At 36.1% G+C, this 15,694-nt stretch overlaps 1 protein-coding gene and 2 long non-coding RNA genes across 7 annotated transcripts; 1 reads left to right on the top strand and 2 right to left on the bottom strand.

Annotated features, from left to right (window-relative positions):
* Nucleotides 1–390: 390 nt before the first annotated feature.
* Nucleotides 391–7,343, bottom strand: LOC121912392. The gene is made up of 3 exons (XR_006100053.1): nucleotides 7,254–7,343; nucleotides 7,085–7,142; nucleotides 391–2,492 (listed from the first exon to the last, which is right to left on the bottom strand). It is a non-coding gene; the product is annotated as an uncharacterized LOC121912392 (long non-coding RNA).
* LOC121912391 lies at nucleotides 6,000–11,066 on the top strand. 2 transcript variants are annotated; one of them, XR_006100052.1, is made up of 2 exons: nucleotides 6,000–6,122; nucleotides 10,885–11,066. It is a non-coding gene; the product is annotated as an uncharacterized LOC121912391 (long non-coding RNA). The 2 variants fall into 2 exon arrangements; XR_006100051.1 differs by lacking the exon at nucleotides 6,000–6,122 and adding an exon at nucleotides 7,209–7,401.
* LOC121912390 (anillin-like) lies at nucleotides 8,849–15,406 on the bottom strand. Of its 4 annotated transcripts, XM_042434501.1 has the most exons (12): nucleotides 15,317–15,406; nucleotides 15,148–15,205; nucleotides 13,022–13,075; nucleotides 12,888–12,932; nucleotides 12,618–12,650; nucleotides 12,095–12,113; nucleotides 11,564–11,676; nucleotides 11,256–11,309; nucleotides 10,882–10,968; nucleotides 10,651–10,758; nucleotides 9,265–9,437; nucleotides 8,849–9,153 (listed from the first exon to the last, which is right to left on the bottom strand). In XM_042434501.1, the coding sequence occupies exons 2-12, from the start codon at nucleotides 15,199–15,201 to the stop codon at nucleotides 9,039–9,041; spliced, it is 855 nt and encodes a 284-aa protein (XP_042290435.1). In that variant the 5' UTR covers nucleotides 15,202–15,205; nucleotides 15,317–15,406; the 3' UTR covers nucleotides 8,849–9,038. The 4 variants fall into 4 exon arrangements, with proteins under 4 accessions (XP_042290435.1, XP_042290437.1, XP_042290436.1 ...); XM_042434503.1 differs by lacking the exon at nucleotides 11,256–11,309; XM_042434502.1 differs by lacking the exon at nucleotides 12,888–12,932.
* Nucleotides 15,407–15,694: the final 288 nt, after the last annotated feature.

Genomic DNA, 15,694 nt, shown 5'->3' with positions numbered 1-15,694 from the left:
AAAGAAGTGTGTAAAAGCCTTTAAGGTTAAGTCTGTGTTTTTTCTTTTCTAGCTCGACACTGCGCCTTCACATGCAACATTGCATCACTAAAGGGAGCGGCTACATGGTATCTATTGACTGACTTGTCCGGATCATGGATGTGTAATAAGAGCTGGATAGGGCGCCGGCGCACCCTGGCCCACCCTGCGGCCCAAAAAGGATATTTACATTTACATTTACATTTTCATTTAACAAAGATTTTCCCCATAGACCACCATTGTAAAAGAGACGCCTGTAAAACTGTTGACAGGACACCTCGCACTATGAACAACGTCAATTATGACTCTTTCTATTATGAACTATTGATCCATGGAGGTTTTATATTTGTAAAACTTTCCTCGAGCCGAGAAAAGCGATTTAAAAATCCGTGACGTCATCACAATGTAAAGTCTATGGGCCGAGCGGGAACTCGCAGGCGGGACCAGCGGGGGAAATACTACTGCGCGTATTCAGTGGGCCGCACAACGCGGAAGCAAACCCAGAAGCTAGAAACTTTTTTGGCATGTGCGCCAGACGAACATTTCCTACAGGACTGAATGGGCGCTATTTTTAGTCCGGTATCCAGCTCTTATAATATATCCATGGTCCGGATGAAAAGGCAGTTCATGATGTTGTATCCTACTGGTCTAGATTTGTCGATAACCTGAATTGGAAAAATGTCTGGAATCTTCCATGTAAATATCTTCTTACTAATAAGATGAGGGAAGTTTCTTTCAAAATCATATATAGATATTATTCTGTTAATCATTATCTTCTTAAGTTCAGAAAATATACCTGTGTTAACTGTTCATTTTGTGAAATGCATCCAGAAACAATGCAACACCTATTCTGGCAGTGTCCTTACACTATCAATTTCTGGAAGGATGTAACCCAGTATATCATTGATATTATTGACTCTGACTTTTCACTCTACTGGAAAAATATATTGTTCGGTTTCTTCAATAACACTTTAATTCGATTTCCCTGTTTGTGTGTGAACTTGAATGTCAACACATTTGAATGTATTAGTTTTATATGATCGAGTTTAATTGTATTTAATTAATAATGTGTAATTTACACAGAATGTTCTCTCTTGATGTTCCTGACTGACAATCAATAGTATGCTAATTTACATGTCATGTGTGGTATACACAATGCCTGGAGGGAAGAGAGAAAAAAAATGGTCAGCAATGAGCGAGATAAAGTAAAGTATGATAAATAAAATATAATAGTCTGGTTTGGGTGTCACATTTTGGCAATTTAGCTTTAATGGTACTTACATTACCACTTTCTGGTGTTGAGTTTAGTTACCTATAAATAATTACAGTATATTTTAGGAAATTCCTTGTCTTCCTTCTGATGGCATTTACATTATGTACTTTACTTTCAGTTTTTCAGCTTTCCTCATTCATAGTAGCCATATAGATGTTAAGCCCTGACAGTGTAATTATAGTTTATCTGACAAACCAACAAAAGAAAACTTATTTAATATGTTTTGAATGAATTCCTTTTTCTTGACCTCTTCCCTTTCTATGTGCTGTACATTATGTATAAATGACATGTATGTTTTAACTAGATGTTTTTGTATTGCTGCATGGGAGTAAGTTGTAGTTAAGCATCTTTAGGTTAATTTTTTTTTAAAACTTTTAATAAGCAAAAAATGAAATGCTGTCATGAATATGAGTTAGTTGGTAAATCCTTTATTTGAACAGGTAGTGCCATTGAGATCAATATCTTTTTTTCTTTTAAGAGAGACCTGTGTACCAGAAAAACATGTACAGAAAGTGCTCTTTAACGTACTACATTTGTAAGGAACATAGTATTTAAAACTTGTTTTGCCAAGCGCAGGTTGAACATGTAGCACAGCTAAAGTTAAAATGTCCTGTAATTATAAATACTGTATTTGTCTGTGATCAGAGAGCAAATGTAATGAGATAGTTTTCCAATAGAGTTTTATGCATAAATAAATTATTTATTTATTTTAAGTTATTGTATAATTTATTGTACGATGTATCACTGGGTGACACACCCACACACATTATTTACGTATATCATTAAAAAAATGTATTGTCATCATTACATGGGCTATATAACATAAGTAAAATGTATGAAATGCCATGATGACAATAAAATAAAGTATATAAAAAAAGAGTTTTATGCATAAAAATGTAAAGAGCAACGCCCTGTTGATTGTTTGAAGGGACAGTCACACCTTTTCTTATAAGATACAATGGTGAATAAGGAAATTATCACCTGTGATAAAATGAAGTGCACTGTGATAAACAGACTCAAGATGCTTTAAGTACACCAGTCTTGAATATAGCAAAAGGAAACATGGGCCTTAAAAGTGAGTCTGTTATTTAGCTAGATTTGTAACATTTGATATTTTCAATTTGGGAGCCCTGAAGATTATATTGACTGCTGGTAGGAAAGTCTTCAGCATTTGAACACACTTCTGTTTGTTAAGTATGATCTGAAATAGATGAAAAGCAGACAATAGATTACTCATGGTTAGATTAAGAGATGAGTAGGTGGCATATAAAATGGTATCTGCATAAAAATATACAGTCCAACATAGAGAGGCAGGGATTCTATTATGTATTTATATAGTGAAAAGAAGAGGACCAAGAATAGCTCCTTGTGGGACACCTCTCTTAACGTTAACAGCATTTGTAACTACTAAAGAGAGGTAATCATAAAACCATTTATTGGGCTGCTCATCTAATCCCAAAAAGGATCCTTTTCTAGTTAAATATCATGATCAATAATGTCACAGGCTTTAGATAAGTTTATAAAACATGGTGCATGGTGTTGATAATTGTCCAAGGCATGAAAATGTTATTAATTATAAGTAATGCAGTGGTTGTTATGTTTAGTTGAGCATAACAGTTTTGCCTGCTAGTTAATAGTTAGACAGACAGTGAACCTAAACAATGAGCCAAAAGACACTAAAACCCTTTGTTGAGCCAAGCGAAACCGCACAATTAGGTGATAATTATCTGGGGGTTGGCCACTATAAGCAATTCCCTTCAAGTTTCATATAGTCATTTCATCTATTGTAAATATAAAGATATTGATTAGTGCAGCAAGAAAAAGTAATCACATTATTGTAATGCATTACTAAAGATTAATAAAGGCCAAAGTGTTGGACAACATGCTCTAGCACCAAATTTAAGAATATCTTTTGGAAATGGTTTTCCATCCCTCCAAAGTTCCACACACTTGTAGATAAGTGTTCCAAATACTTTATGGACTTCGTGATAGTCCTGTAAATGGTTAAACAATATTTATGACCAACCTAATAATCAATCCAAATTTGTTGCCAGCTGGATCATGTAGGTAGTCTAAATCTAGCACAATTCAACACAGTAGGCCAGCAATAAATCACATTTTTATTTCAGTTTTACTATTTATTAAATTTACTTGTCTTTTACTGAAATATGTATTCATATTCTTTTTATTGTTGAAGTACTCACATACATACTTAATATTTTGCCAACCCAATTAATAAATTACTAAAAATCTTTCAGTAGAATGCAATCCAACACAATGCCACCATTAGCTTAAGCCTCAAACACTACCACAGTGTCATTAATGCCTCTCGGTCACAACAAAACTTGATCATTTCAAATGTAATCTTATTTAGGATCTTATATAGAATTTTAAAATCTGGTGATATTGTATTTTTTTCTTTTCAACAACTCCCACCCAAACCAACAATGAATTGATCTACTTACAAGTATTGTGTGTGTATCCAAAGTCTAATAGCCTGATATATCTTATTCCTCTGTGCCATAGAGCTCTGTTGTCTATTAAAAACCCATCAATGAGACACACTGTTGCACTGGGTGACATGTTCCTTCATTAGTTAGAAATAGACAGTGAGATATTGGATACAGATGAATCCAGGTTGCAGGCGGAAGTAGCCAAGTCACCATTACTGCGGTGGCACCTCACTTGTAAACTTGCATAGGCTATAACACTGTAATTTATGTAAATGGATCTCACTGTTTGGACGTTAATGCTAAGAAATATCACTAGGTGATCCAGTAAAAGCAGTTCTATGTTGAAAATATAGTCATCATAGGCCATTAAAATGCAGGTTTTTATCTACTAAACTTAATTTTTCAGCTAAATTTAACAGCTAGTCCTGTTTTTACAGAGGGTTCTTTATTGTGCTGTGAGCTGTGCTGTTACCAGCTGCTCTAACAAGAAACTGAGACTCTGGAAAAACAGGAAGTATAGGAATAACCATTGTAATTTTCTGAATTTGCTGCTTGAATCGAGTTCACCTGTATAGCAGTAGTATATGTAAGCTCTGTTAATGGCCTTATTGAAAATGTTTATGTTGGCTCAATGGTGGTTTATAACTGTACTGATTAAGTTTACTATGTTGAATATTGACTTCCTTGTCTTAAGAGTTTTATTGTCATTGTTACCAGAATCACACCCACATGTATAAAGTCCTGCACCACATGTATAAAGTAATGTAACAGTGACACAGCAAGACTGGAATTTGGTTGGTTAATAAATGACTAACGGTGAGATGATTAATGGGAGAGGAAAGAGGAAGTTCCAACACACAAGTCTATTTTCAGTTTTTGGACTTTTTCTCTAATCTTGGATTTTTGGTGAAATATTGGATCATTTGAACATTTATTGATATGAAACCATGTGAGAAGTTTAGAGGGAAAAATCACTATTTTGTGAAGCTGTTACCAACTCACAGACATCGGAAATGTGACCCCGACTACACACTGCTTTTTGTAAGACGTCAAAAGCCAAAAAGGTTGGAAACCACTGGTTTCATCTTTAACAATGTGATGTATTTTAAAGGCTTGTTATATTATCCATTGTGTCACATCTTCATCTGAAAAGTAACTAAAGCTGTCAAATAAATGTAGTGGAGTGGAGTGTTTCTCTCTGAAATGTAGTGGAGTGGAAGTATTAAGTAGCATCAAATGGAAATACTCAAGTAAAGTACAAGTACCTCAAAATTTAACTTAAGTGCTTGAGTAAATGTAGTCAGTCCAATGCAGAATGATGTTTGTGCAGAGTTTGACACTACAAAGCTGTCTTCACATTCAGCTGCTGAAAGAGGAAAGTTTCTCTAGGTTTCCTGAAAATCTGAGTTTAATGCGTGTACTTATGAGCATGATTTGTGACACCACAACTAGTTTAGGGCCAGCTGGATTTTTCAATGAGAGAAAAGTAGATTTAATTTTAAGAATTTTTAACTTGTTAACTGAACAATCATATCAGACACACATTATTATTCCAAGCACAAGTATTTCAATATGTCTTAAAACATAAAAAAAAAGCTTATGCTCCTGACTCCCTCCCTCTACTCCTTTTATATCTGTGTTTTTTCAAATAGATATACCTAATGGTTCTAAAGCTAAAAGAAATAATAGGGGTGACATAGGAGATCCCTACTTGGTGGACTTTGATCATGTAAAAAAGGATGAAATCATTCCATTAGTCTTAACACTGTACAAGACATCGATCCACTTCGTGAATTCTGGATCAAAGCCAAATTTTCCAAGAACAATCAAGATAACCAGTTGCAAATCTATCATTGCATGGTCTGTTAATGAAATAGCCCCAGTGTTTCCATTTATTAAGCTTTCAGTAAGTTGATTTGAAATCAAAAAGTAATCAGTTCTAGACTGAGTGCCATGGGGGTGAGATGGGTGATGAGAAATAAAAGAATATTCTCTTTCGCTGGGATAAAGTAATCACCATATTAACCCCAGATCTCTCATTAACTAGAGATTGGCAAATGGAGTAGTGTTTTGTGTTTTGTTTTTCCTGCATGTAATGTATTATTATTATTATTGTTATTATTATTATTATTATTATCATAACCATTATTGATGTTTATAATGTATAAAAATGGGTATTTTAGTGTGCTTTAGTGCATTAGTGTGTTGACGCCACGTAGTGGTTTGGTGCTACTTTTTTGTTAATTTAGCACCTCCTGCTGGCCATGTGGCATATAGACAACAGACTGATGTAACTTCCTGTTGTGGTCATGTCATGAAGCCAGGTGTAGAATATAGGTGATCATCCTATTTTCCATGGCTGTTAAGACGCACTACATGTAAGTTTTTATTATATTTTTTTATGTTTTCAATGCATGTATGTAATTTGTTAGCTCAACATTTTCTCAACATCAGACTGTGGTCCTGAGAATTACTTATTTGGAGATGTTTATCTTGCTGGATAACTGAGAAGAAGTTTCAGTGAGACCAGTACAGCCCTAACTATAACTAATTTTCTCAAAGTATATTGTGTGTTCCGTTTTACATACTTCCTGAGGTTTTGTCAAAATCCAGTCAATGAGTCTGAGATATTGTACAATGATATTGTTGATACACAGATTCATGGACAGACAAATTTGCATCAGTGGAGTATCAGGGTCAATATTCCTGATGGTGATTCGTACTGTCCACATCATATTTTGTCTGCCACCAGTGAATCCCTGTTTTCCCTCAAATATGTTTTACCTGAATTGGCTTGATTACGGGGAATTTGCTATGTTGTTGAGCCACCACCATTATCTCAATTAGGGTTTTTTGACCATCCGACATACAGTATACTGTATATGTACTGTGAAATGTTGTTTGTTTTTCTTTTTTTACTTATATGGTGTCTATCTTATATTTCAGATGCAGCTTGGTCACAAATATGCCTACATGTAAACAGTGAACCTCACTAACTGTAACATATCAGTAATAGCCTTTGAGTTTGCCCTACGGAATTAATTTGGCCCCTCAGATTCTCCATTATATTCTGAAGATAAATATGAGTGCAAGATGACAATTACAGCTTATAAAGTAAAATTGGTATACATTTAGGAAAATCCAAAACCATTTTACAATCATGAAAAATGAAGAGATATTCATTATTGGTTGATATTATTTTTTGTTTTTGAAGAAATTTTGTGGCATTCATCAATTTTCTCATACCAAGAATTTTCTCTTAGGTACGAACAGAATTTACGAGTCATGAACAGGTGACATTCATCAGGCCAATTCACAGTAGTTCATGATATTTACTTACAATTTTGTCTTGTTCCCTTTGCATTTTCCGCTTTGTGCGCTCATTTCTTGGCATCGCACTGCAAAAGTGGCAACCCGTCAGCTCTCACTGCAACTCTATGTATGTTTGTAGTTAGCCAACAGTATGCAGCAATATTCTGGTAAACTTTAAAACGTGTATTAATACTTACACTGTACAGTGTTTAGCTGCTTATGCTTCTCATATAACATTAGCCTAATTGTTAGCTAATGTTAGCTAGCAGGCTAGCTGTCAATGTTACGTTGCGAAATCTTGCGCTACTGTTGATGTCCATCATGATGACAGAGACACTGGGAAATGTGAGTTTGTTTATTTGCTGCATCACATGTAGTTTTAAATGAGGAAATCCGCAACTTTCTTTTAAGGGCACAGCAGCCACTTCCAAACAGGGCATGTCAAACTGGCCATGTGAGAAGTTAATTTTAGAAAGGGCATTACGGCAACACTCTGGGGCAACAACAGCATTGATCAACAACTTCCCCATCGCAGCAGCTGCTGTTTTTTTTATTGTCTTATCTTTTTGGTTAATGTTCTGACAAAAAGATTTAATTATCTGGTACATGAACGACACTGAAATTAAGATATCTCATAGCTTTAAAACCATTGTAGATTCCGTTTAATGTTACATTTCAATAAAATGACAAAAGGAAGCACTAAAGAACCATTAGTAACCTGGTCCATTTTGGTCAAAGCAGGCATTTATTGAAGTCTCATTGATCCACTAATACCTGACAAACTGAAAACTTTCATGTGTTAAAGTATCTGATGAAAGCACTTTTATATTTCCTGCTCACTCATTCTTTATGATGAAAATGGATGTAAAAGGATGAAAAAAACAAAGTGTAGTTTTGTAAATTTGTGTTCATTATCAACATGCTGAAAATCTGTCATTCTGAAAATACATTTACCAAGACCCGCTGGCCCACTGTAAAGTCTGTTACATACTCTCCATAGTTAACACAATGGGTGTTCTTGGGCTCTTCCACAGTAAAATATATAATCTAAAAACCATGAGATACTCTGAAAAAGCAAATATGACGCTGGAGCAAAGTGGCTTCCTTCCTTTCCTTTTCCTCTTACATCAGGCACATCTGGTATGGCATAAAGCCTGACCAATATCTTATATTACAGTGTTGCTATAACAGTTTTTCCTCCGTAGTAGTGACAAGGGCAAGATGCCCTGCTTTGTACATATTTTGGTCAATATACAATTACCAAATTTTTATAAATCTCAAAAATGTATATCAGCCTCAAAAATCTAGTATCATTTGGGCTGTATTATGGAGTATGTCGCAGTTAGCCAAAAGTTTAACACTGAAACAATGACTTAAACAATGAACAAACAAACAAACATTGCAAATACATGTCCAAAACTGCTGTATCAAAAATCTGTGCATGGCACTGACAAAAAGCCAGGCCAAAGTCCTGCCACAAGTAGTAAAAGCTAATATATAAAGTAAAAACTTACCAGAAGTATCAGTACGGTTCTGTGCCATCATGCATGATAAAATGTAGCGCATTCATTCAGTGATAAAACTGTGGTGCTCAAATTAGTATTCATCTATATTTTCAACACCATTTCTATATTGATTTCAGCTTTGAAACCAAATAATTTAAAGCCATGCATTCTGTGGCAAGCGCACTAAATATCGGCGTTAACATAAAAAAAGGTGGCAACCCATGTGTCCTCATGTATAAAATATAGTGCCAGGATCCCAGTCCTGCACAAAATACTGAACTGAAATGTATCAAATGTATGGCTTTATTTACTTTCCTCAGATCTATAACTTATGTGTTTGATTATTTATCGTCCTGTGAAATATCCACAAGTTAACAATTTAACAATTCTCATACTGTATTGCACTTAATGATTGTATTTGTCACTGGTATTGAAAGTCCAAAAGAGAGAAAGGCACCATGTGACAGAGTGCGGTGATTACAGTGGCCTGTAACAGGCGTCTGGTTGCCACATACGCAGATCCACCACAATCTGGTTGAGTTTCTTCATCCACAAATTCCTCTCATCCTTAGTGTCAGCGCTCAGCCAGTTTCTGCACCGGAAAACAAATCAGTGACAATCAGCAAAGCAAGGACACTGTTCTTTAAAGAAAAGCTTTTGATAGACATGTTAGGGTGTGTGTATGTTAATAGTGGGTACTTACTTGGTGACACACATGGTATTCTTGCACTGACTGACTAGTGTCTCTTTGTCGTCCTCTCTTTGTGGTCTGACTGTGATGAGCTCAAATGTGTTTGGTCTGGCGCAAAACTCTCTGTTGGCTGGTTCCACCTTCTTACTGGTGCAGTTAGCCAGGTTGATGCGACCAATGGGATTCTAAACAAAACAGTAGAAAAACAGAAGGTCAACACAGACTTGACAGAAAGTGTCAGCCTCTTTTAGGATTATTCAGACTTTATATGGTATTTATATTTGCTATGTAACACAATTATTTTGGTCTAATGCCCAAGCCTCTGTGCAGTGTGTGCAGATATCTTTGCCTTTCAGTTTTTTTACACAACACTGAGAAATGTAACATCTCCTTTAGAGCTCCTGCAAGGTCTCTGACAGACAGCATACTGGTGCAAGAATTAGCTTCCTCTACTCTGGTCTGCCACAGTACTGCAGTTACTGCAACATAACAGATCAGGACTCAGCTCTAAAACAGGCCAATGACGTGTTTGAGATCAGTTAGAAAATGTCACAATAACAGTTTGTCCACAGAACACTGACAAGTTTATTTTTCACCTGGAAAATCTCCCACTCACTATATATCTTAGTCACAATTCTTTAATAATCAAATTTTAGGAATTCTCATAAAAAATGTTTATATTATATGGCTGTCATTAAATATGATATTTATCGATTGAAAATATAAATTGGTTTAATTTGTGGATTGTAAAAATTGTTGTTTTTTTTTACTGAACATCGTAATCTTTAGCTTCTGCCTGCCGTTAGCAGTGCTTGTCACAGGATTGTAAGCTCAGTGATTGGATGTTTCTTGCTGAAATGCACCTTGGGAGTCATAGTTAACTTCTATGTACACAGGTTTGTACCTATTTTCTAACACAGCTTTTAATCTTTTGTACTGATTATTTAACCCAGAGTTTCATGTTCACCCAAACTGTAAAAGAGCTCCAAGTCTCATCTGAGAGGACTTTCAATGCATGCAGGAGAGGTCCTCCACAGTGCTTTAGATTTTGATAGGACATGCACTATTTCTTTGACTGTGTGGAGATCTTCAGTTTCCACATTATAAATGATGAGTGTGTTAGATGCCAGTAAAGATACTAAAACATCTTACAGAGTCTTACAGGCAAAAGACTGATATGCAGACTGTGTGTGGGGCAGATTCTCAGTGCAGGTGCACTAAAGTGTAACTGGGTGGATCCCATGAATAATATGGTAACTTTCACTATCAAAAGGTAAGATGTATAAATAATGTTGAATGTTAAGTTAATTAATATCTATTTATTAGAAAAGGCAGGAATAGCCAGCACATAGCTAAATAAAATAAAGAAAGTTTTGCAGTGGGACAAAGAAGGGTTACCTTTCTCTTCTCATCATCTGGGTAAGTCCAGTAGGAGATGCAATATCCTGATAACACACACCACCTCCTGTGCCAGGCGCCAAATCCACTAACATCCTCAAACATCGTCTGGGCAGAAAAAAAAAAAAAAGAGTCTTGTAAACATATTTGTATTTGGAAACAGCATCAGCAAACCAAGACTGTTCTAATATCAGTTCATCAGTAGTGATGATTTGATCTGCTTTCACTCACCAGGAAGCCTCTCTCCTCCACCTTGGAGCCAACTTCACACTGCATCTTGAGGTAGATGTGGCCCTCCAGAGGACACAAGAATGGAACCTTGAACCCAAAGAACAGACACTTCATGAGAAGCTGGGACAGTGTGTCATCAATTCGGAAATGTTAGTCACAAGTTAAAAATAAAGACACAAAGGTTATGCAAGCTTCTCTTAAGATGGTTAAAAGCACCTGACAAGCATACAGTGATTAAAAGCAACTTACATTCCCTCCAGTGAGAACAGGTTAAACTGATAGTGTAACAATGCAGTTAAGAATGTTGTTATAGTGTGTTGACCCTTTCCCCCAATAGAACAGAACAAGGAAATAGACAATAGGGCGAGAGTAACCTTGTTATGAAACATGCCACTGAGTAGTTCTCTCTCACTTCCTTCATATTTGATCTAAAAGACAGATATATCGAGGCAGGTGAGTGAGTGCACAGCCAGATCATACTGTCCTGTGAGTCTCTGTAAAGCCTTCACACACATACTGTATATGACTGATCTCAGAGAACTATCTGTTGGCATCACACATGTACAGTGGTATAGATTGCAGACAAAGTCCAGCCATATTTGAAATGCGGGACAAATGAAGCACAAAGAAGAAAACTCAAGAGTTCAAATGAGTGCAAATGAGAAAAAAGTGTCTTCAATACCTTCTCCAGAGGAAATTTGTTTTTCCCAATGGAAGAGAGAGTGAGCTTGTGAGATCCAACTAGGACAAAGTTGCTGGTGCGAACAGCGTTGGGGCCTCCTGGACTGGCCACAACTACATAGAGAGAATCAGATGATTATCATCATGGACTGCACTGATTTTACACATCAAGATTAGTTTACTTGCCATAAGGAGTACTACTCAGCCTGTGAAAACGGTTGTATAATGCTTCTGTGGCTCAGGAGGAGCTTTGTTAAATCTGAAAATAAACAACTCTACCGACATCAGCAGGTATCTTGCTTGGGCTGGGAAGCCCAAAGCTGGAGACTAGAGGTGTGAAGTTTGAAAGATGTGGCTGTTTACAAGGCAAGGAGGGTCTAACCAAAAATACAAGCTGTTTTCACATATGAACTCCGGACAATGTCTGGAGAATCTTAGGGCTGCATACAGCACGCTAGATGCAAGAGTCTTCTGTCACATTTAACTCAGTAGGGCAAACTTTGCTTTCGAAGGATGTTGTATGTTGACATACCTGGTGTCTGTCCACTTTTCTGAAAAACAAAAGATGAAAGTAACAAATTAAAACACTAATTTCAGACAGATGAGAAATGAGTTAGGCAGAATTATTAGGGGGATGGTTATGTATCTTTTCTTTTTGCTGAAGGGAGAATAGCAAGATTTATCTTTATCTGTCAAAAAAAAAAAATCATGACCAGTTACATGAGAATAGTTACAAAAACAGAATGCATCATTTACTATGTTTACCATAATTTTGGCAAATACTAATTTGCAATTTGGACTATGTAAAGAATATTGTCCATTAACATATTAAGCGTGAAATCACGGTTGGGTTGATGAAATGAGGGTGATTTTAAAGTCACAGGGAGGGTCACTCTTCTTTAAAAAGCAAAACATAAGCTTCAGCCTCCACCCCACTCAAATAATTATCACCCAGTCCCTAACATTCTGATATGGTTTTCCAGGGAAACTAAAAAGAAAGAAAGAGACTGGGGTGGAGGCATAAAAAAGCAGTATAAAAACATTTAAATACTTACTGTAATGGCGAGGAATCTCTTTGGAGTGATAGCCTGAAAATAAAGCAAATAATGTATTTTTGCTTCAAAAGGAACGATGGAAGGAACAATTCAATCTGCATGAGGGAATTACTGTATGTTGCTGAGCAGTCAATATTCCACCTGGTGAAATAAACACCCGAAGCTGTGTGGAGAAACAGTTCTGCAGTAGTGACATTCTATAAAGCCTATCTACACTGTGTACACCCACCAACCAGTAAGTGAGGGATCTGACACAGAAACTGTTCATACCGCCATACACAACTCATGGGCCTCATGAACCTGCTTCCACATTATCTGGACACACACACACACACACACTTTTTAAGGGTCATGAACTGGCAATGTCTTTTACACTTGGTTAAAACAAAAAAGTGGGACTATACCTTTGACTTGTTGGGTTTCTTCTTCTTGTCAATGCAGACCTCACGCTTCTGCACCTGAGGGTGTCATTAGACCATGAATCAGTAATTAAAGATGGCAACACTCAAGGAAAATAAACTAAACGAGTTATCAAAGTAGAGTTTACATTCAGCTGCTGAAAGAGGAAAGTTTCTCTAGGTTTCCTGAAAATCTGAGTTTAATGCGTGTACTTATGAGCATGATTTGTGACACCACAACTAGTTTAGGGCCAGCTGGATTTTTCAATGAGAGAAAAGTAGATTTAATTTTAAGAATTTTTAACTTGTTAACTGAACAATCATATCAGACACACATTATTATTCCAAGCACAAGTATTTCAATATGTCTTAAAACATAAAAAAAAGCTTATGCTCCTGACTCCCTCCCTCTACTCCTTTTATATCTGTGTTTTTTCAAATAGATATACCTAATGGTTCTAAAGCTAAAAGAAATAATAGGGGTGACATAGGAGATCCCTACTTGGTGGACTTTGATCATGTAAAAAAGGATGAAATCATTCCATTAGTCTTAACACTGTACAAGACATCGATCCACTTCGTGAATTCTGGATCAAAGCCAAATTTTCCAAGAACAATCAAGATAACCAGTTGCAAATCTATCATTGCATGGTCTGTTAATGAAATAGCCCCAGTGTTTCCATTTATTAAGCTTTCAGTAAGTTGATTTGAAATCAAAAAGTAATCAGTTCTAGACTGAGTGCCATGGGGGTGAGATGGGTGATGAGAAATAAAAGAATATTCTCTTTTGCTGGGATAAAGTAATCACCATATTAACCCCAGATCTCTCATTAACTAGAGATTGGAAAATGGAGTAGTGTTTTGTGTTTTGTTTTTCCTGCATGTAATGTATTATTATTATTATTGTTATTATTATTATTATTATTATCATAACCATTATTGATGTTTATAATGTATAAAAATTGGTATTTTAGTGTGCTTTAGTGCATTAGTGTGTTGACGCCATGTAGTGGTTTGGTGCTACTTTTTTGTTAATTTAGCACCTCCTGCTGGCCATGTGGCATATAGACAACAGACTGATGTAACTTCCTGTTGTGGTCATGTCATGAAGCCAGGTGTAGAATATAGGTGATCATCCTATTTTCCATGGCTGTTAAGACGCACTACATGTAAGTTTTTTATTATATTTTTTTATGTTTTCAATGCATGTATGTCATTTGTTAGCTCAACATTTTCTCAACATCAGACCGTGGTCCTGAGAATTACTTATTTGGAGATGTTTATCTTGCTGGATAACTGAGAAGAAGTTTCAGTGAGACCAGTACAGCCCTAACTATAACTAATTTTCTCAAAGTATATTGTGTGTTCCGTTTTACATACTTCCTGAGGTTTTGTCAAAATCCAGTCAATGAGTCTGAGATATTGTACAATGATATTGTTGATACACAGATTCATGGACAGACAAATTTGCATCAGTGGAGTATCAGGGTCAATATTCCTGATGGTGATTCGTACTGTCCACATCATATTTTGTCTGCCACCAGTGAATCCCTGTTTTCCCTCAAATATGTTTTACCTGAATTGGCTTGATTACGGGGAATTTGCTATGTTGTTGAGCCACCACCATTATCTCAATTAGGGTTTTTTGACCATCCGACATACAGTATACTGTATATGTACTGTGAAATGTTGTTTGTTTTTGTTTTTTTACTTATATGGTGTCTATCTTATATTTCAGATGCAGCTTGGTCACAAATATGCCTACATGTAAACAGTGAACCTCACTAACTGTAACATATCAGTAATAGCCTTTGAGTTTGCCCTACGGAATTAATTTGGCCCCTCAGATTCTCCATTATATTCTGAAGATAAATATGAGTGCAAGATGACAATTACAGCTTATAAAGTAAAATTGGTATACATTTAGGAAAATCCAAAACCATTTTACAATCATGAAAAATGAAGAGATATTCATTATTGGTTGATATTATTTTTTGTTTTTGAAGAAATTTTGTGGCATTCATCAATTTTCTCATACCAAGAATTTTCTCTTAGGTACGAACAGAATTTACGAGTCATGAACAGGTGACATTCATCAGGCCAATTCACAGTAGTTCATGATATTTACTTACAATTTTGTCTTGTTCCCTTTGCATTTTCCGCTTTGCGCGCTCATTTCTTGGCATCGCACTGCAAAAGTGGCAACCCGTCAGCTCTCACTGCAACTCTATGTATGTTTGTAGTTAGCTAACAGTATGCAGCAATATTCTGGTAAACTTTAAAACGTGTATTAATACTTACACTGTACAGTGTTTAGCTGCTTATGCTTCTCATATAACATTAGCCTAATTGTTAGCTAATGTTAGCTAGCAGGCTAGCTGTCAATGTTACGTTGCGAAATCTTGCGCTACTGTTGATGTCCATCATGATGACAGAGACACTGGGAAATGTGAGTTTGTTTATTTGCTGCATCACATGTAGTTTTAAATGAGGAAATCCGCAACTTTCTTTTAAGGGCACAGCAGCCACTTCCAAACAGGGCATGTCAAACTGGCCATGTGAGAAGTTAATTTTAGAAAGGGCATTACGGCAACACTCTGGGGCAACAACAGCATTGATCAACAACTTCCCCATCGCAGCAGCTGCTGTTTTTTTTATTGTCTTATCTTTTTGGTTAAT

This window comes from Thunnus maccoyii, chromosome 15, assembly GCF_910596095.1.
Source record: "Thunnus maccoyii chromosome 15, fThuMac1.1, whole genome shotgun sequence".
Classification (NCBI taxonomy): domain Eukaryota; kingdom Metazoa; phylum Chordata; class Actinopteri; order Scombriformes; family Scombridae; genus Thunnus; species Thunnus maccoyii.
Note: the sequence above shows the minus strand (reverse complement) of the source record. Positions and strands in the feature narration are given on the sequence as shown.